General features: G+C 61.6%; 1 protein-coding gene across 4 annotated transcripts in view; it reads left to right on the top strand.

Moving 5' to 3' along the window:
* The first annotated feature begins 281 nt into the window (after positions 1-281).
* ZFPM1 (zinc finger protein, FOG family member 1) overlaps positions 282-25,790 on the top strand; it is a 34,073-nt gene continuing 8,564 nt past the window's right edge. For 2 of the 4 annotated variants that reach the window (XM_054840766.1, XM_054840764.1), the window contains exons 1-3: positions 282-591; positions 15,339-15,470; positions 17,382-17,471. In XM_054840766.1, coding sequence (XP_054696741.1) covers positions 552-591; positions 15,339-15,470; positions 17,382-17,471 — 262 coding nt within the window. In that variant the 5' untranslated portion in view covers positions 282-551. The remainder of the gene's footprint in view (positions 592-15,338; positions 15,471-17,381; positions 17,472-25,790) is intronic. The other 2 variants (XM_054840765.1, XM_054840767.1) reach the window with 2 other exon arrangements.

The following is a 25,790-nucleotide window of genomic DNA, read 5'->3' as shown; positions in this document are numbered from 1 at the left end:
GGGACCCCAAAGGGGTGGGGGTCAGGGTGCCCAAAGCAGGGGGTTGGGGGCCTCACGCTGGGGACACCGGGGAGGCTTTGGGGATCCCAAACGGGACGGCCACCGAGCCCCCCGCACGGATCGGGCCCTCCGGGGGGCACCGCCCCCTCCCCGCCCCGCCCCCGCCGCCGTCTCCACGCCCCGCCCCCTCCACGCCCCGCCCCGCGCCGCCGCGGCGGCCGGCTACGCCATCCGGTGGGCGGGGCCGTCGGGGAGGAGGGGGGCGGTGGCCTATGGGCGGCCGCGGCGGCGCGCGGCGGGGGCAGGCCCCGCCCCCGTGGAACGTTCCGCGGGTTTGATCGGCCGCGGCGCCCCATTGAGAAAATCCCGCGGCGGCGGCGGCTCCGCTCCGCCGCGTACGGCCCGGCCCGGCCCCGGCCCCGGCCCCGGCCCCGGCCCGGCAGCGCGGGCGGGCGGGCGGGCATGCGAGCAGCCGGGGGCCCGCCCGCCGCCACCCACCTGCCGCCCGCCCAGCCGCCAGCCGGGGCGCCGGGCTCGCCCCCCGCCGAGCGATGTCCAGGAGGAAACAGAGCAACCCCCGGCAGATCAAACGTGAGTCCCCGCTACCGGTACCGGCACCCCCCTTCTGTACTGACACCACCCCCCCTCCCGCTCTTTATTTTCCTGCACCGCTCCCGCGGCGGCAGCACCTCTGCTCCCGGCGGAGCGCGGCCCCCAGTGCCCACTCACCCCCCCCCCCGGTACCCACCCGGGACGGCCGCGGTGGGTGCCTTCTCCCGCTACCGGGCGCCCGCTTTGGGCTCTGTCCCCGCCCCCCCCCCCCCCACCCCGCCAGCGCGGTGGCTCCGGTACCGGCTCCCGATGGGGGCCCCGATAAGGCTTTAAAATATTCCGTTCTGCAAGTCCCGTCCTGATAACATCGCTCTGTCGGGACGGCCTGAAATTGTGATCTTATCTCCCCCGCCTCCCTCCCATCCAGCGCCGTGAGCCGGGGTGAGGGGCTCCCCGACCCCCCCCCCCCCGGGGCTCCCCAGCCCTGCCAGCAGCCCCTCACCCCGGGTACGGCACCCTCACCCTGCCAGGGGCTCCCCTTTCCGCGCGGGGACCCCCCCCTGCTCACCGTGGGTGCCATCGGCCATGGCGTGCCATCGTCCCCGCTGACCGTCGTCGTCCCCGCCGACCGCGCTGGCCTCAACCTTTCTCCCTGCCCGGTGGCCCCCCCACGCTCCCGCTTTGCACCCCAGCTCGGCCGAGGCCGGAACACCCCGGGCTGACAGCGGGAAGGACCACCACGGGTCCCGCGGGACTTTGGCCACCGTCCGTGTCTCCCCCCCGCCGATACACCATCTCCGGAGGGTCGCGCTCCCCACGATCCAACCCATCGGCCGGGTTCGGTATGGCGGGGATGCGCGCTGAGAGATTCTGCAAAGTGCTGGAAGTTTTTCGGTGACGGGCTTAGCTCGGCTTTTCTCCCTTCCTCGCTGGTGTGTCTGTGCGTGTTGTGGTTTTTTTTTTTTTTTTCCTTTCCCCCTCGAGTCGATGGAAGCTGGCGATAAGAGGGAGATGGAGGATAGGGAAGGCTGGCCACCATGTGATAATCTAGCTTTATCTTTCTCTTGAAATAATTGCAAGGCTGAGTTGCACCTACCTGTTTCCCTGCCTGGGGTGATTGCTCTGGTGATAAAGCTCAGCTAGACTTTTACCCGGGTAGAGTTAAAAATAGTCCCAGCTGCCTCCTATATATATTTTTTTTTTTCTGGTGATAGTTTTCTCCTTTAGCTTTATCCAACTTCCACAGCTTTATTTCGGTAAAAAGCCCGGCGATCTCTCCTTGGGTAACTCCAGCTCATTAAACCGGGAGCGTTAAGACCGAAGCGAGCGGTAGCGTCGCGGCCGCCAAAATAACAACGCCGATGTGAGCGATAGCTGCGTGCGCGGGGGACGCGCCGACGGCAGGACGCCCGTTCCGGCACCCACCGACGTGGACCTTGGCAGGGGTGGGAGAGAAATGGGGCTGGATGAGGCCGTGGCAGCTTGGCCGGGCGAAGGCGGCTCGTATCTCCTTCCTCTGCTGCTTTTCTGCAGAGATGTGAAGAAATGATAAAGTGGGAGGCTGATCTCAGGCCGCCGGCGATGGCCAAAACTGATTAAAAGCTGAAAGCTTGGAACCCTTCCTGTATGTGTCAACATGAAAACAGTCATTAGAGGCGGCGAGCGCGGCGAGAGCGCCTTGCCGCTGCCTCCGACGGCTCTCCCCGCCGAGGGAAGGTATGCATGAATCAGGGCTCCGGTAACCAGACTCCTCTCATGTACAGACCGGACCTGTTTCCACAAAGTCTATCCTTTTTATCATCTCGGCTGGAGCATTAAAAACCTCCTCCAGATTGGTATCTGCTGATTTTATTTTCCTGGGTGACGCTATGTTCTCGCTCTGGCTTCATCTCTTCTGGGGTTTGGGTTTTGTTGTTTTTTGTGTTTTTGGGTTTTTGTTTGTTTTTTTTTTTTTTAAAAGCTCGATGCGATGCGCAGATAGGCTCGCAGGGGAGATCGCCGGGAGAGCGGGCGATCGCCAAGAGCGATAAGACAAAGATCAGACACCGGACTATATTTAACCGGCTGCTTTAACCTTCCTCTTTGCGTTTTGGGCTGGAGCGATGCGGCGATGGAGGGGGACGGGGGTACCAGCGACGTGGGGTCCCTCCGAGCCCCACCCAGGGACACCCGCTCTGCCCAGAGCACCGGTGGCATGTGGTGGTGAGGCTTTGAAAGCCGATTGCATCTAGATGGTGGCTTCCGATAGCAGACGAAGCACCCGGAGCATTTATTTCTTTCATTTTGCAGGGTACCTGCTGCGGGGGGGACGGGACACAGTTGCTTTTTGCCCCCCGCTCCCTCCGTGGCTGTAAAACCAGCAACCTCCCTGCTGCTGCTGCTGCTTTACAGGGGTTGGGGCTTTTTCTTTTTTTTTTTTTTTTTCTCCCCTTTCTTTATTTTATTTTTTTTGTTGTTGTCTGTCTTTTGTTCTGCTGGTAGATAGATGTGAGGAGCTGATAGAGAGCAGGAGCTGATCTCCAGCCCAGATAGCCTGTTATATTTATTAACTTCAAACATGGGAGTACGGGCACACAGCTGATGAGCGAGGCTGCTGGCAGCTGCCTGTGCGTGCACTCGCAGCGCCGGGTCTTCCGATGGGGGAAGCTGATAAGCGAGAGATTGATCTCATCTTGCTGATGTGCCTCTCCCTCTGTTGTTGTTCTAATATATATATATATTTTTTTTTTCCTTCCGAAATTAACTGGAAGGGAACATTTTTTTTAGTAGTTGCAGGGGCCTGTTTGTGGGTTTTCTTTCCTTTCTTTTTTTTTTTCTTTCCTTTTCCCTTTCTATTCTGCTTTCAGCTACAGTAGATCTGAGCTTCCGATAAGCGCAGAGGCCCGATCTCCATCCTGATAGAGATTGCCAGGGGAGATAAGGACCACTTATCTCTCCCCACCAGACTAGAGCAGGATTCGCTACAACAACAAACACAGCCAAGAGGGGCAAAAGGGCTCCAACAATTTGTTCCATTGCAAATGTGATTAACGCAGGCGCTTTAATTATCTGATGGGGGGCAGCTGCATATGTGTTTTTTTTAATTTCTCAAGGTGGTTTCCCCCCCCACCTCCCCGTGAGCTCTGTGAAACAAGCTGGGCTGAGAAGCCGAGCTCTCCCCAGCGCCTGTTATCAGCTGCAGATGTTGCATTAGTTTGATGAGAGCTTTGACTTTCTTTTTTGATCGTTATCTCCCATTCTGCTCTGCGGAGCAAATGCATGGGCTGGGGGGGGATGGGGGGGGAGGCAAAAGCACCGTCATATTTTTGTACGTGGATTTTCTTTAATTGCTATTAGATGGTGTTAGATAGCGAGCGCGATCTGCGCTGTTAGACCCTGCCACCTTTTGATGGGGTGAGTTGGGTTTGGGTTTGTTGTTTGGGTTTGTTTTTTTTCCCTTTCCTCTTTTGCAAGCTCGGCTGCTCCCCGGTCCCGCGTGGGCTCTGCGGTGATGCCGGTCAAGGGGTCACGGTGCCGGATGGGGGGGTCGCGGTGCCGGCCGGACCGTGGGAGCCATCCTTCCCGGGAGCTTGGAAAACTGCATTTCTTGTAAAGACGACGGTGGCCAACCCGGCATCTATTTTTAGCGGCGGCGTGGTGAGCCGGTGGCGTGGGATGCTCCCGGCACGCCTCCTGCCCGCTCCTCTCCCGCTCCCTTTGCTCGCTGAGTCGCTCTTTTCCTTTCGGTCCGTGCAGGTGACTAACTGCCTCCGCTTGGGTTTTTTTTTTTTTTCCTCCCCTCCTGCCACGCTGATGCTGCTGCACTTTTCCATCACTGCCAGCCTCCGTGCCTCAGTTTCCCCATCTACGCCTACCAGGGATGCTCCGGGCCGGGGTGGGCGTCGGGGTGTCTGGGGAGACGCGTTACCCCAGGCTGCTCTGCTGGGTGGGGAGGGTTTGCTGCCTGCTCCCCGGGGATGAGCTGGGTGCAGGCAGGGCCTCCCAGCTCCGCTCCCAAAACTGGTATTTTCTGTGCCTCCCTGGGGGCTGCCTCAGTGTCGCAGCCCCCTCTTTCTGCCCATGCCTTCTGGCATCCCAGGGGTGGCACCTCCGTGTCCCACACGTCTGCTGCTCCCAGGGGCGCTGCCTGCCAACCCCTCCCCTCTTGTGCAAACCCCCCCCGAGGCATTTGCCAGCCCTGACTCGGTGGCATCCCAAAGTGGCAGGTCCTGCTGGCAGGGGTGCAGGCAGCGAGGCCCCGTGGCACATCTGCCTCCGCAGTGTGTCTGCCCATGCCAGAAGCTGCCGGCCTCTTGGGATGCGCCATGGGCGGCATCTGGGGCTCCCGGAGGTGAGGACCCATCGTGGTCCCTGCAGTGGGGCTGGCCCGGGCTGGGCTGGCGATGCAGCGGCGCTGGTGGGATGCATCCATCGGAGCCCGCCGCGGTGAGCAATCCTGGCCATCGCCGGCCGTTTCCTGACGGTAGCTCGGCAGCACTGCGGGGAAGCCACGCTTCGGCTCGGTGAGGGGTTTGGACCAGCCGCAGGTGACGCTGGAAGAAGTTTCTCTCCTCTTCCATGGCCGGGGGTCCAGGTGTGAACACCCCCGCAGGTCCTGCGTCTGGGAGAGGGGTCAGCACCGTGCTCGGCGGCTGGCGGCTGAGGGGCCAGCTTGCCTCAGCCTCTCTCCGGAGCAATATCTCCATTTACGGGGCTCTGGGCTGCGCCGTGCCGCCGGCCCCGTGCTCTGCCAGTCAGGGGACACACCGCAGCCGCCCCATCCGGGCGCTTCCCTCGGTGCCGGCGCACCCTGCGAGACCGTTTTGGGACCGCGCTTGGGGTTTTTATTTTTCCTAGGATGGCCCTTCCCGGCCATCCCCATCTCCACATGGGGCAGAGAGGATGCGTGCGGGATGCTTGGAGGGAAGCGCCGGAGCCAGGCTGGCCACAACCACGTGTGCGGCACCTGGCAGCGCAGCAAAACCAGTTCTGCCGAGAGCCCCGGCGCGCATCCCTGCCGGCCGCCGGCAGCCGCGGGGCGGGAAGGCGGTGCTGGCAGCCGCGCCGGCGAGGGAGGCTGCGGCAACTCTGGCAGGCGGCCGCTTCCAGGGCCCGTGGGCGCTGGGGTTGGGTTGGTTTGCGTCTGCTGCCGCTCTTCCACCTCCCGTGCCCCCGGGGGACACCCCCGCGCCGCCCCCTCCCCGGGCACCCCCAGCAGGCGCGGAGCCGTGGCGATGCCCGCACCGATGCCCGCACTGCCAGGACTGTCACCGACATCCCATGCCGGAGCGGGAAAGCCACTGCAGGCTGGGATTTACAGTTCTGGCTCTGAACTTGTGCAGTTGGGCAAGGTCTTATTTTCCGTCGTGAATCACGAGGCCACCTAACAAGCTGCAGGTTCCCCTCTTGCCAAGTTGCGAGCCGGCCAGCTCGGCAATCAGGGCTTGGGAAGAAAGCAATCCTTTCCCCACGGGTGTTGCAGCAGATTGCGCAAGGACATAGTGCCGTGGTGCAGGTGATCCGTGGTTCCTGGAGAGGGGCAGCCCCGTCCCTTCCTGGGGACCTGTCGGAGCCACCCAGCGATGGCAGCATCCCAAAGACAACGTGCTGTGAAGTCACTTGGGGAGCCAACCCCTTCCGGCGTCACCGTGTCTGCGTCCACCGTCCGCAGCATCCCTGGGGCACCGCGTGCCGTGCGATGCTCCCGGCCCCGTGCCGGCCACGGGGGGCGATGCTCCCCACGTCCCTGGGAAAGGAAGGGACGTCGCGGCCCAAACCGGGAGCAGCGGGACTGGCACAGCCCGGGGACGGAGCCGCTGTGCCCTGCTTGGCGTTGGTGGATTTGGGGTCAAATACAGCCGTGCTGGGCAAAGGGAAGAGGATGTTTTCCATGCGTGCTGGCCATCCTACTGCAAAAAAACCCCACAGTTTGCCTTGGAAAAGGCTGGCCGGGGTGACGCTGCGGAGAGAAAACCAGCCCAGACCTTCCAGGGCGGCGCAGCCTGGCACTGGGACCCGAGGCTGCCTGGCGAGAGGGATGCGAGCGGCCCCGAGCACCGCTCGGAGCAACTGGGGGGGACAGCAGGAGCGGTGAAACCTTATGATTTTAAGATTTCTTTATTTAAGAAGAAAAAGTGGAAAACACCTCTCTGCCAGCCCCGCATTGTGCTCTGGCTCTGCGAGCCCTATGGCTGTGCCGAGGGCATGGATTTTTCTTCCTGGGGGGAGGAGAATAAATCAGCTCCTCCCTGTTGGAGAAGAGCAGAAATGGGAGCGGGAGGCCCGTAGCTTTTTCTTTTTTTTTTTTTTTTTTTTTTTTTTTTTTCTGCGACACATCCCATGACTGTTTTTGTTGCCTGACTCAGGGCTTTTGGACACTCCGGCTTGGCCAGGCTGCTGTCCCGCTGTTTATTTTATCAGGAAAGTTCAAGTGTTTCGGGGGTAATACAGTTCCCTCTTCCGATGGCTGCCCGGCAAAGGCTCCGCATTGTTCCTGCAGCAGCGTGTTTTTTTGGAAGGGATGAAATGCCGAAAGGAATGTAACTGCTGACCTTGGGCTGCAGTGGGGTTAAGGAGTGTGTGCCTATGAGTCACTCCAGATAAGAGCCTTCCACGGCTTTTTTCCTCCAAAATAATTCTTTATCTCCTCTTTCTCACATCAACATATTTTCTTGACATCTCCCATTCGATAGCGCGCAGAGGAAATGTGCTCCTCTAATTTGTTCATCTGATGAAATATAGGTGCACTGTTTTCTCTCGTCCTTGGCGAGTCGCGGGTCGTGGCCCGGGGTTTTGGGGATGCTCGGCGGGGTCGTGGCCTGGGGCTTTGGGGATGCGCCTCAGGGTCGGTACCCAGGGTTTTGGGGATGCTCAACAGGTCGGTACCCAGGGTTTTGGGGATGCGCCTCAGGGTCGGTACCCAGGGCTTTGGGGATGCTCAACAGGTTGGTACCCAGGGCTTTGGGGATGCGCCTCGGGGTCGGTACCCGGAATGCGCAGGAGGATGCCGAGGCAGGAGAGCATCACCCCGCACATCACCAACTCAGGGGACCGCAGGGAGGAAAAGCTGCTTGTAGCTTCCTCCCCTGCTCCGCTGGGAAGTTTGGCTGCTCGCTCGCTTCTCCGTCTCCCAGCCGAGGCCTCTCATGCTACTTCCAGCTCCTATGATAATGCGGAAAGTTGAACTGGCCCCATTACTGCGCTGCGATGGTTGCCTTGATAACGCCCCGATAATGGCAGCGATAGCGGCAGCTCGGTAGCCAATGGCTCTGCCGCTCCTCCCATTAACATTCCCCACCACGGACTGGCTCGGAGCTGCCTATCTGCTCTCCATTTCCACTCCTCCGCTAGATAAGAATGGAAATACTGACTTCATAGCTCACTGATTAAAGTGTCTGGATTTCTTGATAATACACAGATAAATTATGTTTTTCAAAAAGAAGGTAGGGAAGGGAGTGCGAGGGGAGGGAAAAACCTCCAGTCCATTTTTATTATTATTTTTTTCCCTTCCCTCTTTCTGGCCGTGCCCTGGGGGTTGGGGTTTTCTGCTCCCAAGTGCCCTCCCCAGCCCATGCTCGGCGCTGGCAGCGGGAGGGCAGAGCCCTGCGGTGGGCAAAGAATTTTTGGGATCCGCGTGGACGGGGCGCATTGCACGTGGGATCGCGCTGGGATGGAGACGCTGTCCTCGGATGCCAGGGACCCGCGGGGATGTTCGGCTGTGCCGGCTGTAGCGATGCCACGTGGCTGCGGCACGCACCGGGATCCCGGCATCTCCGGTGGGCTCCGGCTGTCCCCAGGGACCGGCAGCTGGCTGGCGGGGCCCGAGGATGCTTGGGAAGCATCCGCCTTTCCGCACCCATCTCCAGCCTGAGCCTCGCTGGTTCTGCTGCGGGATGCTGCCTGGTCCAGCCGGGCTGCTTTGGGACCGGCCTCATCCCACTGGTCCATAAAGATGCTCAAACCATCGCAGCCCGTGGCTGGGTGGTGGGAGCGGGCAGCGTTCCCTTAGCATCTGCTTTTCTAAATTATGCTTGAGTTTCCTCGCTCGTCCCCGCCGGAGCAAATGGGGCTTTCAGACTTTTTGGTTCCTTGAACTGGAAAAGGTATCGACCGCAAGAATCTAAGTTTGTTTCATCTAAATATAAAACTAAAGAGCAAACAGTATAAAGTTCATTTTTTAATGTGCTGCCCCATTCCAGTTGGGCTGCTCTCTCTATTTTTTTTTTTTAGAGGAACTGTGATAAAAAGCAGTGATAAAGCCAGGACTGTTTTGTGTAGGAGTCGGTATCTGCGTTATCTATCTCCCTTTTTCACTCTCCGAGCAGCTCTGTTGTTTTTTACTCTTATCTCGCTCCACCAAAATGCCAAGAACAGGAAAAAAAAAAAAAAAATTAAAAAAAAAAAAACCCAACAAGGCAGCGCAGGCACGTGCGTTTGCACGGAGGGAAACTCGGCGTTCACAGAGCTGGGCATGAACGGCCACGCTGCTTGGAGTTGGAGGAAGAGGAGGGTTGGGGTGCTGGGTGAAGGTGCTGATGACAGAGGGGCTGCGTCACGGCGGGTGCTTGGGCTGGTCCAAAGGCAAAGGCTGGGGGGGCGGAGGGGGGGCTGTAGCAGTAGGGTTTTGGGGGACAGCGCTGTCCCAGTGACCTTCCTCTGCTGGAACTGGTGCTAGCAGCCCGCCCTGCTTCTTGCAGATGGGCCACCCAACCGTCTTGCACCCTCTTAGGGTCCTTTTCTGCTCCTGGAGCCCCCCCCGGCCCCTGTTTGTTGCTGCAGCATCAGCTGGGGACCCTGGAGGGGTGCAGGCTGGCACCTGGGGGGCTGGGAGCAGCAGGGACACCCCAGCCAGAGCATCTTCGGTGACGGGTCTGGTGAGCTCCTGGGCCATGTCCACCACCATCCTTGTCCCTGTCCCTCCATCCCTTGTCCTCGCCTGCTGGGGGCTGCAGTCTGTCCCCGTTCCCTCCCCAGCAGCTTTTGGGAGCGGGATGGACCCGGCAGGACCCGAAACCGCTTCCCACGGGGAGGGGGGGGCGGCGGCTCCGGTGCGGCATCTCTGGGGTAATTTGTCGCTAGATTAGCAAAGAGCTTGACCTCTGGCCTCACCGTCACCCGGTATTGATGGGCTCCACGGGGCCGCGCCACCGGGCGAGCATCCCCCCCCCGCCGCCAGCCATTCCCGGCCGGAGCAGCTTCAGTCCAGGTGGGAGGAAAAGTACCAGAACTGAGGGCTTTTCACCCAGAAAAACTCCTTTTGGGCAGCAGCGGTGAAGGCACCTGGCGCAGGAGCAGCGGTGGCAATGAGCCTCGCACACCCGTGCCGCCTCGCACACCTGTGCACGTTTGGAGCCTGATCTTCACGGATGGAGTTTCCTTCCGTATTATCGGGGTATCCAGCTGCCCCCCAGCCCCGGACTCACACCAGGCTGCCCGGATAGGCATGGGATTAACCATCTCAACCTTGCTCTTGGATGGGGATTGGGATGTAGGACACCCCCGCCAAGGACCCATCTCCACCGTCTGCCTCAGTTTCCCTCCCGGGCTTCGACCGGTGGCCCCACCGCCAGCCGGGAAGGCAGGACCGCGTTGAGCATCGCAGGACCGCGTTGAGCATCGCAGGACCGCGTTGAGCATCGCATCCCCGTCTGAGGGAGCAATCTGCTCCCATCCATCTGATGTGCCGGGGCCGGGGACGGCTCTATTAGACTCTCTCCTCTCTTAAAATCTATCAGGGCGTTATCGACCCCATCTGAAACGTAAAGTCACTTCATTGTCATTGTCCCTGTATTTTCTTTCTCATTATTTTCCCGTGCCCCCCGTGGCCCGGTTCTCCCCCCCCCCCCCTCCAGCTGCTGTTTGATATGATGCGGGCTCTCTCGCTATTAGTATTAGTAATCGCGGCCCCTGAAGTGAAACAATCTCCTGTAATCTATCAGCGGTTTATCGGCCCTATCTGAGCGCCGGGAATGGCTGGGCTCGGCGATGGCGCCATGCTCGGCCGCTGATAAAGTTACAGAGTTCAGGCGGTGATGAATGTTAAGTAACTGCACCCCGCGCAGATAGGATATGGACTTGGCAGGGGGAGCAGCTCCGGCTGAAACCAATCTCTCCCCTATCAGCAGGGCTGCTTTTTCTCAGGCTCTGCTTCTCCCCGGGTCTTTTCTTCCCTGACGGTTGCGGCCAGGGGCTCCCCTGGGGCAGCGCTGTCCCCGGATCGGGGAGGGATGCTCGGGGTGCCGTGGATCGGGGGGGTGTTTTGTATCACTGGGATGGGGATGCTGCCCCGGCTGCTGCCTTTTTTTTTTTTTTTTTTTTTTTTTTTTTTTTGCGGTGGTCGGGATGCTGCGGGGTGCGGACGTGAGCATCCCCCCCATCACTAATTGCAGCATCTCTCTGTGAGCACTCGCAGCATCCTGCCCCCGCCATGGGAAATCGCAGCACCCCCCCGCCACCTTCATTCCCCCGCTGTCCTTCGTTCCCCTCCTGGATAGATCAGGCCTAACTACTCTATAAATTTAATTATAAATTATTATAAATCCCCCTGTGAGCATTCACAGCGTGTCCCCCCCCCCATCGGCAATCGCAGCATCACCCACCACCTCCGATCCCTCGCTATCCTTCATTCCCCTCTTGGATAAATTAGGACTAAATACTTTATAGATTTAATTATAAACTATTATAAATCCCCCCCCATGAGCAATCACAGCATCCCCCCTTCCACAAGCAATCGCAGAATTCCCCCCATCAGCAATCGCAGCATCCCCCGCTATCCTTCATTCCCCTCCTGGATAAATTAGGCCTAAATACTTTCTAAATTTAATTGTAAATTATTATAAATTCCCCCCCACGAGCAATCGCAGCATCTCCTCCCGTGAGCAATTGCAGCATCCCACCAGCAATCGTAGCATCCCCCACTATCCTTCATTCCCCTCCTGGATAAATTCAGCATAATTTAGTAATAAATTATTATAAATACATTAAAAATCCCCCCTCCACCTACCAGCTCCCCAAACTGGTTTTTTTTTTCCTTGCCCTTTTAACTCAGGGCACCGCGCGAAGGGTCGGGGCAAGTTTTATCTGGGGGTGATGGAGAAGGGCCCCGAATTAGAGATAGGTACGGCCAGGGCTGGGGCTGGCCCCAGCCGCTATCGGCTCCATGCATGGGGCTGATATTTAATGTGCCGATATCCGCGGGGGGAGCCCGGTCCCGGGATGCTGCAGCCGGGCTGATAGGGCAGAGGGTTGATTTGTGTTCAAAAAGATCCGTTTTCCTCCAAAAGGGGGGTCCCGGGAGGGGAGAGCGTTGGAATTTAATGCTGGATCCCAGCAGCATCAACCCAGGGGAGGGGAAAAAATAACCCGCTGGATAACGTGGCCTTTGAGGACCGGCATCATTTCCCGGCCACCAAAACCTCGTTTGCCCTCAGCCGCGGTGCTTGGCATCCCCGATCCCCGGGGAACGGGCTCGGGGGCACCCGAGGTCGTCAGTGAAAGCAAACATTAATACATACCAGGGAAAAATTGGGTGAGAAGAGGCGGGCTGGTGTCCCATCAGATACCGGTGGTTTTTGGATTTGCAGCCCGGGTTGCTCTCTGGGCGTTGCTTGCTGCGGGGCTGACACGGCACAACCCTGCTACGAGACCCCGGGGAATCCCCGGGCTGTGCCGGACCCCACCGAATCACCAGGGATGGTTTTGCAGCCGGTGCAAGGATCCGGGAGCAGCTGCATCCCTCTCCGAGGGTGGCTTTCCACGGGGAATACCAGCCCCCGTGCCCGCTCCTGCGTCCCTTTGCTCATGGCAGCGAAATTTGGGGGAAAACAGGGAGGTTTAGGGGCAGCGACACCGCCCCAAGAAGGCGATGCCTGAGCTGGGCTCCCCGCATCTCGATCGCGATGTGCTGGATGAGCGTCGTGGCGGTGCTGGTGGGGACCCTCCCCTGGCTGCTTAGGGGGTTTTGGGTTTAGTTGTAGTATTTTTGGTTTATTTTTAATTGGAAGATGGATCCAGGGCCAGCGCGGGGATGAGGAGGAGCTGGCAGGAGGAAGGAAAGAGCCTCCATCGCGCTGCCCATGGCGGGGCGGGGGGTGACATCCTGGGGACTCGCTGCGCTTTGGGGTGCCGGGGGTGAGGTTTGGGGCGCGAGGCTGCCCAGATCCGGGCTCGCGCCCTCCCGGCGCCCTCCCTTGGGCTCCCCACCTGCCCAACCTCTTTATTTTTAAAAATAACCAGGTTTTGGAGTTGGGTGCGTGTCGATGAACGCCAGACGGCGAAGGCAGGTTGCCCCCATCCTGCACGTGTTTTTGGTCCAGGACCCGCTTTCCACCACGGGGACTCCTCCTCCTCCTCCTCCTCCTCCTCCTCCTCCTCCTCCTCCTCCTCCTCCTCCTCCCGCTCCAGAGCCGGTGGGAAAGTCTGGGGCTGTTGCTATTTTCTATCTGTTATCGAGGCCTCTTATCGCTTTGCTCTTGTCTGCGTGCCGGCTTTCGGAGCGTCCAGGGTCTCACTCTTGGCAGCCTGGAGAAGTCCTCCCTCCTTTTTTTTTTTTTATTTTCTATATTATTTTTCCTTTTATTTAATTTATCGGATAAGCGCAAAGAATCGAGAAAAGGTTTTATTGTTCCTGTGCCGGGAGAACCTTAATTTGAGTGAAATGATCAAATCATCCCCTGGGTAACGATGGGTTTTCCTACCGCTGGAAAAACCCCGGGAATGCCGACCCTCGCGCCCGCCCGGACCCGCAGCCCCAGCCTGCGCATGGGTGACACGGGCACATCGTCCCCGCTTCCTGCAAGTTTTTACAATCGCTGTAATTTTTTTAAAAAAAAGAAGAGGGGGGAAAAAAAAATCCTTCCTTGTTATCAAAAAAAAAAAAAAAGGAGGGAGGGAGAAGAGTTAATCGTCGAAGCGGAGTATCTTGGAAGGGAGCATTTTTTGGCTCTTCCCCTCTCTGTAAAGCCAGCCTCAGTAATTCAGTTTTAAAGCATGAAAAAAGGGAGTTGATGAAATTCCACTATCAGCACTGAACCAATATGCAAAATATCTCGCCGAAAATCAAATAGCTATTATGTTTTCATTTCCATTTCAGCGTATTTGCTTAATGAAGAATAGACAGATCAGGCAAGCCGAGGGAGGCTGTGTGCGGTGATAACTGTGCAGGGCTTCCAGCAATCCCGGAGAAGTGACGCTCCGCTCCCAGCTCCGCGCTCCCTCTCCCTCGCTTGCCTTTTTTTTTTTTTTTTTCTTTTTTCCCTTTTTTTATTTTTTTTCTTTTTTTTTTTTAAGCTATCCAGTAGTTCGTTTAAGCAGCTGGCAGCGCCGGGAGCACCGGTGGCAGAGCATCCCCTGGGGATGGACGGGTGCGTTGGGAGCAGGATGGGGCAGGCTGGGTGCTGGGATGCATCCAAGGACCGCGGTGACGTGGGATAGGGATGCTGCCAGCCGCCCATCATCCCCGTAGGCGCTCGGGGATGCTGCGGTACCCAAAGCCCAGGTTTTACACAATTGTTTTTATACGGGGCATCCCCGTCTCCGTTCTGGCCGGGGCTCGGTGTTTCGGGGCAGGATACGGGTGGTCTGGGCACCCCTGGGTGGGTGCTACGCGTGGTCCTGGCCCCGTCCATCCCTCCCTGGCCAGGCTGGAGGTGCCAAACCGTGGAGCAGGCGAGAGTCGGGTTAACTTTATCAGAAGCCCAAGAGCCGCGAAGGCGTGAAAGAAGAAATTAGCCTAACAATGTTTCATTTACAGCGAGAGAAACGATTTGTTAGCTGGCGATTGTTTCTGAATATTATCAGAGCCTTTTTAATTGTGCTGGAACTGAAATTAGCAGAATTAGAATAAATTGCCTTCCCTTCTCCGGCAGGCTCTTTATTCACGCTCATTGTTGTCTGCTTTGTATAGATTATGGGCTCTTTGTTCTCCTGCTGTAAATATACATGCCTGGAGTCACAGAGAGCAGCTGAGGTCTGCAGACGGTTTGTCACCGCGCCGTTCCCCCTGCCCGCGTGCCGGGCTCGACGAGGCGGTGCCGGATGGGGCACCGGGCAGCCCCATGGCGCGGCTTCGCGTGGCACAAGCCGCGTGCGCCGCTCTTTAGTTCTTGATTTCGGCGGGGATGGGGGATGCTGCGTTGCCATGGAAACGGCGGCGTGGACCGGCAAGGCTGTTGGGGGTGGGGGGTGCTGCTGGGGTGTCCTCCGCATGCACCCCATTGGCACCCTCCGTGCATCCTGCTCGCACCCCTGTCCCCACTGCAGCATCCCCCTTTGCCCGGGGCCGTGGGTGCAGGGCGGGGGGCTGTGTCATGGGTCCCCCGTCAGACAAGGGGTGCTGGGGGCTGTGTGAAAGGTCGCTGGGGTCCCTCGCCCTGTCTGGGGCCGGCGCTTGGAGGGGGGGGTCGGGTGGGAAGTAGAGGTGAGGGGCGCAGCGGGCTGGGCACCTCGCTGTGCCTGCGGCACGTGGGGACCCCTCTCACGTCCCCGGGCAGATGCGGGGCTCGTTCCCCACGATGTCTGCGGGGGACCCCCCGGAGCAAGGCGGTGGCTCTGTAACCCCCCTTCTGGAGGGGGGCGAGGGTCCCCAGGCAGACGCTGGGCCGCGGGGCCGGCCGGGACGGGGTTTCCCTTCCTGCGGCACGCAGCTCTGGGGGGATCTTGTGCGGCCCCGTGCCCATGGTGGGCCAGGGGAGGGCCCCTTGCCAGCCCCCGGGGCACTGGCATCCTACATTTCCCAACTGGGAAAAGCCCACTGGGGGTTTTTTCCCTCCGGTCCTCCCCCCGTGACTGCGCCCTCTGTGTTTCGGCAGGTTCCCTGGCAGCGATGGAGGAAGGCGAGGACGGCCCGGCGGGGGAGAAGAGCCCCTCGGAGAGGGAGGGGGCCGCCTCGGACCGCGAGGGCTCTGCCGAGTGCGATGCCTCCAGCCCCCCCGGCAGCGAAGGTGAGTCTCGCCGTGATGGTGGGGGCTGACCGTGATGTCCCCCCACCACGGGGACAGGCTATGCCGGCATCCCGGGCATCATCTCCGCTGCCCGTGCACGGTGTTAATTAGCAAACGAAGCATCCCGCCCGTCCAGCCAGGGTTGGGCTGTAGGTTAAGTGAGACCCCCAGTCTTCCTGGGGTGCTCCGTCCCTCCGGGCACCCCCCGGCCGGTGGCAGGACCCACTGGGGGCAGCCTGGCCCCGGGGTGATGGCGAGCAACCGCCCAGGAGCGGGGATGCTCCCCGGCACGGAGGGGCTTCCGCAGCCGGCGCGGGCAGGAGCAATCTCGGCGTGGCGGGGCTGGGGGGGGCCGCAAGCCGGGCTCCTGGAAACCAGAGGCGGGTTGCTCGCCGCGATGGCTGCTAATGAGCACCGTCACCCTGTATCCGTTTCAGCGCCTTTCGCCCGCCCCGGCGCTGAGCTGCCGGTGGCGGCAGAGGGATGCGGGGGTGCAACGTGACCCCCCGGGGTGTAAAATCACGTCCCTTGGGGTGCAAAGCGAAACACACGCACACCCACCCCCCACCCCGGGGTGCAAAGCAGCCACCGAGGCCGCGGGTGCTGGCACGGGCAGCGCCAGGGATGGGGATGGGGGGACAGGGCCGTTGCTGCCTGCTTCCTGCCCACGCCGCCTGCCTGCCGCCGCGCCGTGCCGTGCCGTGCCGTGCCGTGCCCCACCCCAGAGGTGGCTGCGTTTCAGGGCCGGGCTGAAACAGTCCCCAGATATCCTTTAAGTTCCTTCCTGTGGAGGTGGGGGCAAATCCTAATCAGTTAATGTTTGCAGTGCCCTTCGAGATAACCGCGGCAGGGCAAGGCTGTGCCGGCTAATGGAGCCGGCCGGTCCCCAGCAAGCACCCGCTGCCCTCAGCCGCCGGCAACCGGGGAGCAAAGCCACCCCCAAAACCACGGGAGCCAACCCGTGATGCACCGGGAGAGGGGGAGGAATCCCCGCCGGCACCCCGATAGCCGGGACAGGGCGGGCTCGCCGGCAAACTTTGCTCGGCAGCAGGGAGAAGCGAGCGGCGCTTATCTGATGGGGGAGCGGGGCTGGGGGCGAGGGAGCCGGGAGCCCGGGCACGGAGCTGCACCTGGCACTAGCCTGCCTCGATAAAAAGGTGATAGCAGAGATAACGCCGAGCAGCAATAACGGCCACTAAAGCTTTCAGCGCGATGGATAAAAATCGATATGCCAGGCACTTTGATTTATAGCCAAAAATAATAGGACTTTTATACCCGGTGATTGATTTATTTGATGTTAATCATTCCGCTTATCACCTGTATTAATAATCTCCAATGCCGGTGACGTCACCCCTGGGTGTTCACTCTGGCGCCGATCGATTGGGCTCCGCGCTGGTTATCCGCCCGGGACGCCAAGGCAAACATGTACTTTGGGCGCTAATCTTCCACACTGTCATATGCAGATAGGCTTTATCAGCTGCATCTCCAGCAGCAGTTAATGGAGAAAATAATTGTTATCAAGTTGCTATGAATACGCTACAAATAGAGCCGTGACGGGAGTGGGGCTGAACCGGGTGACGTGGGGTCCACGGTGGGATTGGAGAGACGTGGGGGGGGGGGGGTTTGGGGGTGAGAGGTGGGTGCCCACCCTGGGGTGGCTCGGGAAATCCCTGGGAGGATGCGCGGGTGGGCTGGGTTGTCCTTAGGGGTCATCCCGTGGGGCAGAGGGGACCCCGCAGCTGGGCAGTGGGGGTTTTGGACTCGGGGATTTTGAGGGGGAACGCCCCCCACACACACCCCCATATGCATACTGGCCCCGGGGTGTCACCGGTCCGGTGGTCCTGACCCCCGCGGGATGCTGCCACTGAAATTCCTGGTGCGTGAGCTGCTGCCTGCCCTCTCCCGCTGCAGAGTCCCGAGACACCCCGGAGAGTCCGAAGGAGCCGGACAAGCCGGATCCCGGAGAAACCCCGCAGGAGCCGGATGCCTGGAACGGGCCAGGTGAGTCCCCGGTGTGCGGCGATCACCCCGCTCCGTCCAAGCTTCCTGGCTGGACCGTGGGCGGGAGCAGCCCCCAGGCATTCGCCGCCTCTTGCAAAAACCAGTACAAGGAGGACTGGGAGCACTGGGGGCTGGGCAGGCTGCAAATGCCAGCGCTTCTGCTGGGGGAGGAGGTACGAGATGATGGTTGTGATCCCCCGCGTCCCCTGAGCCACCGTTGAGACCATAAAAGATGATCTGGGAGCAGCAGGGATGCCGGCACCGTGGCTGGCACGGTGCTCCCCGGCGCGGGGAGGGTTTGGACCCCATCCTGCGTCGCCCCACGCTCACGAGGGCACTTTGCAAACATCCTGACAACCACAAGAGCGACGCTCGAGCGGTTTCGTGATGGTTATCAAAACCCCAAGGAGCGAATACAGCCGTCTATCTCCCTCTCGGCATCTCCGCGCCAGGGCCATCCGCGCCCTGGCAGCCCAGCGAGGCCGGGCGTGCCGTGTGGGTACCCCGCGCCCTATCGCCCCGCTATCTCCAAACCGACCCGCCGATGGGGTTACGTTCGGGGCTCCTCCGCGCAGATTGGGTTTGCGGGCACGTGTCTGCCGGGGATGGCACCCGGCGGGCGGACGGGGACGGGACCGGGGTGGGGGAGCGGAGACCCCCGAGGGTGGATGTGCCACGTCTCAGGCCCCGTTGGTGCTGCCGGCCCTGCCCGCGCCCCGCGCGTCCCAGGGGACCTCCCAGCCGGGCGATGCCGGTGGATCTGGTTTCGGAGCAGCGCGTGACGGGAAGGGGCGACCCTGCTGCGGGACAGCCATCGCCTTTCGGTGATGGATGCGACGGGAGGGTCCCCAGCATGTCCCCAGGGCCACCAGCCTCCCGTGTGGGCTGGGCGAAGGAGAAGCCCTGGGAAATGCCGGCTGCCAGCGCACGTGCTCCTGCAGCTGCCGAAATCCCCACGGCCCGGCGGGGAGCCACGGCCCCGCTCCCCCTTCCCGCCCCATCCGAGGGGAAGCTCTCGCTGGCCCCGCTGATATCCCGGCCCTTCCTGCATGCCGGGCAGGAAGGAGCTGCGAGGCCACCCCCGGCTCCTCCTTATCTGCTCCCCGGCCCTTTGCCCCCGGCACCGCTGGGCTCCCCGCTCCCGCGCTGGCATCCCGACGCAGGGCGGGAGGGGGCTGCGGTGCCGAACCCACGGGCGTCCCCTTATCCCGGGGGTCGCGGCACCGCGCAGCCCCGTATCCCAGCACAACCGGCGGCTGCGGACCACGAAGCCTCGTCTCTGGCCATGCCTCCCCTTCCCCCCTTCCCTCGCCGGAGCGGGTTATTTGCATTCTTTATGTAAAAGAGATTTTATTATCGCCTTCTCCCAGCCCATCTCTATTCTGGTAATTGGAGTGGTATTAATTTCTGTGTGGCTGGGAGTTGATGGCGGTCCGGCGATGCTGCAGCGATAGGGTGTTCCTTTCGCACCAACCGCCGCGATAGCCCGTCTATCAGGCGCTCTGCAGGCTCTGCACTTATCAGGGATGGAGCTGGCAAAAAGGGAAACTCTGAGCAGCCTGAATTTTCTTTTTTATCTGGCAGGATCCGCCGTATGTCAGCAATGGCAGCTGCGAAGATGCAGCGCGGTGGCGGGGGGGCAAGCGGGCTGCTCCGGGCGCCTTTGTTCACGCCCTGCGGGCTCTCACCTTCCCCTGGCCCTTTTTGGGGGGCTACGGGGGCTAACCCCCCCCCCCCCGCTACGGCTTTGCCCTCTGGGTCTCCGAAGCTGCTGCCCGCTGGGTGCACCGCCGTGCCGGAGGCTGGGCAGCGCGGGGACGCGGCACGCCGGGACCTCGCCATGTGGCTCCTTGGCCCCGCGCGCCGGCGAGGGAGAAAGAGTGGTTTGTTTTATCTTTGAAATGACCTTGTTCGCTGGAGGGGGCTGCCGCTCGCCCGGCTGATATGAAATCCCTGGGAGCTGGAGGCTGTAATCCTCGACTTGGGAGCCTTTACGGATGTGCCGCCCCTTCGGCCAGGGTGCTGGGACACCCCGACTCGGTTCTGCTTCCCAACGGGATGCCGGGATGGAGCGTGGCCATGCTTTGTGTGCGCTCGTGCCAGCCACTTCACCCTCTGGTGGATCCGGAGAGGGGATGCGCAGCCTCCCCAATTCCCCCAAACCACCCCAAATTCCCCCAATACCTTCCCCGTGGCCCCGCCAGCAGCTCTCTGCCATGCTCCAGGTTTCCATCTTTCTCACTCGTTTGTGTTCGCTCTAGAGCAGGGTCGGTAGCAGAGACTTTCGGGAGCACCCGCAGCCTCCGGCTCCCCTCCCAGGGCTGTCCCCTCCCGCCCCATCGCTGCCCAGCCAGCCTCGCCACGTCGGGCCAGTTTTCCCAGAGGGATAAGGTAAAAAAACTCCCAAGAAATTTCACCAACGTGGTGTTGGGATGGGAGAATGGAGGAGAGCCGAGCCCCGCTGAGGGACAGGCTGCTCAACCGCGTTACGAGACACTGGAGAATCCCCACTGGGAGCCCCCGGGAAGCCCGGCCAGCACTTGTCTTTCTGCAAGGTGGGATGAAGCTTTTTGCCCGACACCACTGGGCTGCCAATAGGTAAGGGATGGAGCAGAGGGGGCCAAACCCGGGGTGGCTTTTGCCTCGTGTCCCCCACCCGGGCCGTGTCCCCCCACCCTCCCCAAAACAGCTGTGGTCGTTCCCGGGGGGTTCCTCACCCCCTTCCCTACATCGGCTTTGCTATTTGGGTCCCCACCAAGATTTCTGCCTTGCTGAGCCCCAGGCCCCCACTGCTAGCTTGTCTATTCGTTTATTTAATTGCTCCCAGGCGGTAACGATGGTTCTGGGTTAATTCTAGGCTGTGGCTCAGGTCCATCTCTCCCAGGACCAGGAATCCGGCCTCGCCCCCAGCCCTGCTGCAGGGTATCAGGATGGGACAGAGCAACTTCTGGGGTTTTTTTGATGCGTCTAATTAAAACTGCAAACTTTTTTTCCCCCCCTCCCTCCCGCCTTCCCCTTCCCCTTCGCCTCCCGCTCGCCTTCGGTTGTGTTTATCTGCGCCGTGACTCCTGCCTGAATAATCTCCGGCTGCCCGGAGTTTGTCTGCAAACCTCAAGGTTTATTATCGGGGCGAACAGGGCACGGCGAGGAGGGACGGCTCGTCCGGATGGTCGGCACCGCGCCGCATCTGCCCCATCGCTCCCCCTTCCCCTCCGCCCTGGTATGTGTGGGTGGGAAAAATTATTCCAGCTATTTCTCTTTATCGCTGGGAGCCGGGCCGAGCAGCAGATAGTCGTGTTTGTGTTAGATTGTTGGGGCATGGGGAGAAGTTGGGGTTCGGGGCAGTACCCCCGCTGATTTGGGGGGGGTTCCTTGGAGTCCTGAACGCCCCCCCCCCCCGCGCCTGCCTGGCTTCTGGCCGGTAAAGCCACGTGGCCGGCGCTGAAGGCAGCGGGATGTTTGGCATCAGGATGGGGATGGTCCCAGCACGGGGGGTGGCACCTGTCCTGGATTGGGGACATTGAAGGGGATGCAGGTCCCTGCCCTCGGTTCAGCCTCTGTGTGGGGACACCACAGGGTAGAGGGATGCTCAGGACAATTTGGGGACACCACAGGGTGAAGGGATGCTCAGAGTGGCTTGGGGATATTGGTGAGGAGGGGAGGGATGCTCAGACCAGTTTGGGGACGCTGCCGGGGTGGAGGGACACTGCCCTGCGTCGGGCAGCGCTGGGGGCTGTTGAGAGGTGCAGGCAGCGTCCCCCTCTCTGTCCCCAGCCTCCCCTCCATTTTCCCTTGGGAAGGAGAAAGCTGCCTGGCGTAGTGGGGGTGAGAGCCCTGAGGGCGATGCTGCGTGGCTCGCGGTGACTGACAGCTGTCAATCACTGCCGCCTTGCCCCTCGGCCCGGGGCTGTATCTCTGGATCGGTGGGTTTGGGGCTTGGTGCGAAGCCGAGCTCCCACCCCCCCCTCCTCCATCTGGGTGCTGCCCCCCCGCCTCCCCAGGGGTCCTTCCTCCCCGCCCCAGGCCCTGCCCGGTGCTGCGGCAGCGACCCCCCCATGCGGTCCCCTCCCCTTTTCCGGAGGGGATATCTACCCTCTGCATCGGCTCCAGGGGCCCCTTCGCTCCCCTTCCTCCCCTCCTCTGGCTTCCTGCCCCCCCAGTACACCCCTACCCGCTGCCTGGCACCAGCCTGGGCAGAGCCGGGGGGTCCCCGCAGCCCCACAAGTGGGGACAGAGCAGGGACAGGGGGTCCCTGGCGCAGGGGTCTGGCAGCCCCAGGGGAGCCGGGAAGTTTTCCTCCTTCCCATCCTCCCTTGAGGACATGCTGATGTTATTCCCAGAGTTTGCTCCATTTATTTCCCAGGATGGGGACCCCCCCCCCCCGTGACAGGGACCCCCTGGGGACAGGGACCCCCTTGGGGCCACATCCTGGCAGGACACAGCAACACCCTGAATGCAAACGTCCCGGGGAGGCTTATCGGGACGCATCCTGCTGGGGCAGGGCACCCGGCTTACGTGGGGTGTAAGGGAAGAGCAATCCTCGGGCGACGCGTGGCACGACCGGTGCCTTCCCCGCTGCCGCCGCCTGCCAGCTGTGCACCACAGCTGGCAAACGGGGTGCCTGGCCCTTTTGGGGTGCAGTACCTCCTGGGTGCCATCACCCTCGCCCCCTCCCTGGCCCCCCCCCACCCCGGGCGCCGGGAGGTGCCTGCTCTGCTCCCCGGGGTAGGTCACAGCTCCTCCATTAACCGGGGGCAGGGTTCAGCCTGATAAAGATTTGCTTTTGTACTCTGTCAAAAAAAAAAAAAAAAAAAAAAAATCAATAAATTGCCAGCGATGGGCGGGAGCGATAAAGGCAGAAATCTCCTCGCAGTTCCCACCCCCCCAGGGCAGCGGGGTGCCCCCCTGTACCCCAAAGCTGGGACGGGAGGGGGTGCCGACACAAAGCCAGCAGCAGCCCAGCTCTCCCATGACCGTCCCCCCTCGGTCCACAGCAGCTCAGCCAGAGCAACCCCAGGCTGAGCCCAAGCAGGCTGAGCCCAGCAAGGCTCGAATTGAAACCCTCCTCGCTCCTTTGTCGTCCCCAAGGCTGCCCTGATTACTTGAGCACCCGGGACGGCAAAGCTGGGATAATCTCCTTAGCCCCTTTGGAGAGATTTCCCTTTGTGAGTGGAGGTGAAGAGTGGAGATGCTGCGTGTTCACAGCTTAAGACTCTTCCCAATCGGCTCCCTCCATCTTATCGGAGCGGTGCCATCACATCATTTCGCTAGTTGAGTTGTCAGGATTTATTCCTTCCGCCGCGCACTCGCCGCTTCTAAAAACAGCAGCTGGGGCACACGGCGGGGCCGGGCCGGGGCTGCCGGGGGGAGTCGGGGCTTCTCCAGCTCGGCTTTCCCCAGGCGGGAGCAGGAGAGCCGCGGGAGGTTGGGTACCAATGATGGATGGATGGATGGATGGATGGATGGATGGATGGATCCATCCTACCTCCCCCTTGGGGGTTCCCGCGCCATGGGGACATCCCGCACGCGTTGGGAGCAGGGACCATCGCCGTTCCCCCAGGCTCTGCACCACTGGGGTGTACCCGGTGTTGTGACCCCCCCCCAGGGCTGGCATCCCCCGGGGCCGGGCACAACGCGCTGTATTAATAGGAGCAGCACGCGGTGCGGCGGATGCTGGGATGCGGTCCCGTGACGCCCCGATAGCGGTATTTATCCAGATAGTATCCAGGCAGCTGCAAACACTCCGGGACCTCCGAGCCCGGATCCCCACTGAGGGGCAGAGCCGGTTCATTCGGATTTGATTAAAGTTGCACGGATGCGGATGGGACAAGAGGATGCGGGAGCCGCTTGGGATGGGACCGGTGGGTTTTCCTGGGGCCGGCTGGGCACCCTCTGCCCTTCCCTCCCGCTCGCTCCCACAGGAAAAGCAAACATAGGTGCGTGGATGCGGCCGGAGCACCCAGGAGCAAGCCCAGGCTCGGTGCAGCTCCGGGCGGTGCAGCCTCCTGCGTTCATCCCGTGCCGGAGGAGGATGCGGCTGTGTTGTGTGGTGATGTCTCACCGGCACCGTGCAACCCCGCAGGCTTCGTCCCTAACCGTACGCCCACCCGGGCCCCCCCAGATCCCCGGGGACCCAGGTGCCGGCCGTGCCTTCTCAGCCGTTGATCGCCCAATGCGTGGCCACGGTGTGATGACAGGATTAATCTTTGCTCTCCGGCACAGCTCAGCCTATTTCTTTGAAATCTCTCGATGGGGTGATAAGCCGAGGCGCAGCACCGGGCAAGCAGGCGCTGTCGGCCCCCGGGGGGGGTCAGGGAGCAATCCCGGTGTCCCGTGTTTCGGCAGCGGGCAGAACACTGGGGTCCGTGCCACGCCAAGCAGGTGCGCCCGGCTCACCGGGGGGGGGGGATTTTTTTCCCCTCCTTCCTTCCTTTCTGCCGCTTTTCTTTTCGACCCAAAGCAAACAGCCAGCTCCCTGCCCAATTTGGTTAATGATCTGGGAGATAAACCCTCCTGCGATAAGGACGGGGCAGGCGGGGCGCTGCCTGGCCGGGGAGCGATGGCCAGATGAGATACCCGGGGTGGTGTTCACCTGCCGGGGGGGGGGGGATCCCGCAGGGAGGGGGCCTGCGCCCGCGGACTTTGCTCCTCGCCGCTCACCAGAGAAGCTGCTGGGGGTCACCCAGGGCACCCCACGAGCCGGCACCGGCTCTTCCCAACCTCCCCGGGTTGCAGGCAGGGCGACGTGGCCGTATCCGGCACCGTCGGGAGCGTAGGGATGGGGACTGCTCCCTGCTGCGTGGTTGTCCCCGTGCGGGGACGCGGCTCGCTCGCTTTGCTCCTGAATGCGGACAGTGCGAACACGCAGCATCTCCCAGGCCGCCCCGTCCTGGCTCAGCATCACTTCCCCGTGCCAAGGGCGAAGCGCGGCGGTCCCGCGCGGTTAGTTTGGCAATCGCCCTTTTCCTCCTCTTTTTCACTTGCCGTATCAACGTGGGCGCAGCCGGGTACCGCAGCGGCTCCGGCAGCATCCCCGGCTGGACGGAGAACCGCTCAGCATCGCTGGCTGGGGCTCACCACCACCCCGTTTTTGGGGTGACAGTGGCGGATCGGGCCACCGGCCGGTGCCGGGGCCATCGGGCGCTGGCGGGGAGCGGGGCCAGCTCCGGCAACACTATTTTTGTCCCCCTGTCTGGAACGGTTTTCTCTTTATCAGCGCCTGCGTGTTTTCTCTGCTGGGGATTGATACACAGAAGATGAAGTGCTCTGACATGGGAAGTGTCAGGCGAACGCTCTTATCTCAGAGACATGGTCTCCTGACCCAAACGCCGCTGATTACCAGTGAGACGGGGGGAAGGGGGGGCAAAAAGGGGGGGGGCACGGAGGGGGAGAGGTGGCGGTTGGGCTCCATTCCCCGAAAGCAGCCCGGCTGTACGGGGTGGCAAAGCCAGAGGGGAGCCACCGCCGTTGGGGCTCTCCTGGGGATGTGGGGGTTTGCTGTCCCCTCCCTGGAGCTGGGGGGGGGAGGTGAGGACCGGTGGCTGGGGGGGGCTGGGACCGTGATGGAGGGGCCGGAGGGGGCCCGGCATCCCGGCAGCCTGTTGGGAGTCAGTCGGGAGCCGGGTGTTGGAAACGCGGAGCGGTGTGCGCCGTGCGAGGGTCTGTCTGCCCCGCTCGGCCCCGAGGCTGATGGCCGCATCCTGCCCAGCGGCTCCGCACCCTCCCAGCCCCCTCCCAAAACCACTTCTCTGGGGATGAAATCCCAGCTAGAAACAGAGCCGGGATGCCCGCATCCAGGGCGGCTTTCTGAGCGTGCCGGCTCCACGCCAGCGCCGAGGGCTCCCAGGTCAAAGACACCGAGGTGCTGCAGGCAGGAGGTGCTGGGAAAGGGGACGGCAGGCAGCCCTGCCTGCACCCTGGCAGGGCAGCGGAGCTGCGGGCAGAGCACATCTCTCTGCTCACCGGCACGTGCTGGAGGCTGCGGCACGGGGACCGAGGGTGGCACGTGCCTGGGCACGGGGACCAGCCTGGTGACCCCGGAGACCTCGGGGACCTTCGACACCTTCCCAGACCTTTTCTCCAGCCCGCATCCCGGCGGGTTTTGCCGAGGGGCACCGGCTGCTCCCCTGGGACGCGCTCGGAGCCGCATCCCAGGCAGCACAGGGCTTCCTCGGCGGACGGAGGGCACCCACGGGTGACAGCGGGATCCGGGCAATTGCGGGCGCCGCCAACCCGCGCTCACCACCCAACGCTTCCAGTTGCTCACCTTAACTCACCCCCGCGCCGAGAGGATCCAGATGTCAGCCCGGCTAATAAACA

Source organism: Grus americana, chromosome 13, assembly GCF_028858705.1.
Source record: "Grus americana isolate bGruAme1 chromosome 13, bGruAme1.mat, whole genome shotgun sequence".
In the NCBI taxonomy this organism is placed as follows: domain Eukaryota; kingdom Metazoa; phylum Chordata; class Aves; order Gruiformes; family Gruidae; genus Grus; species Grus americana.
The sequence above is the reverse complement of the archived record's forward strand: the minus strand, read 5'-3'. Positions and strand labels throughout refer to the sequence as shown.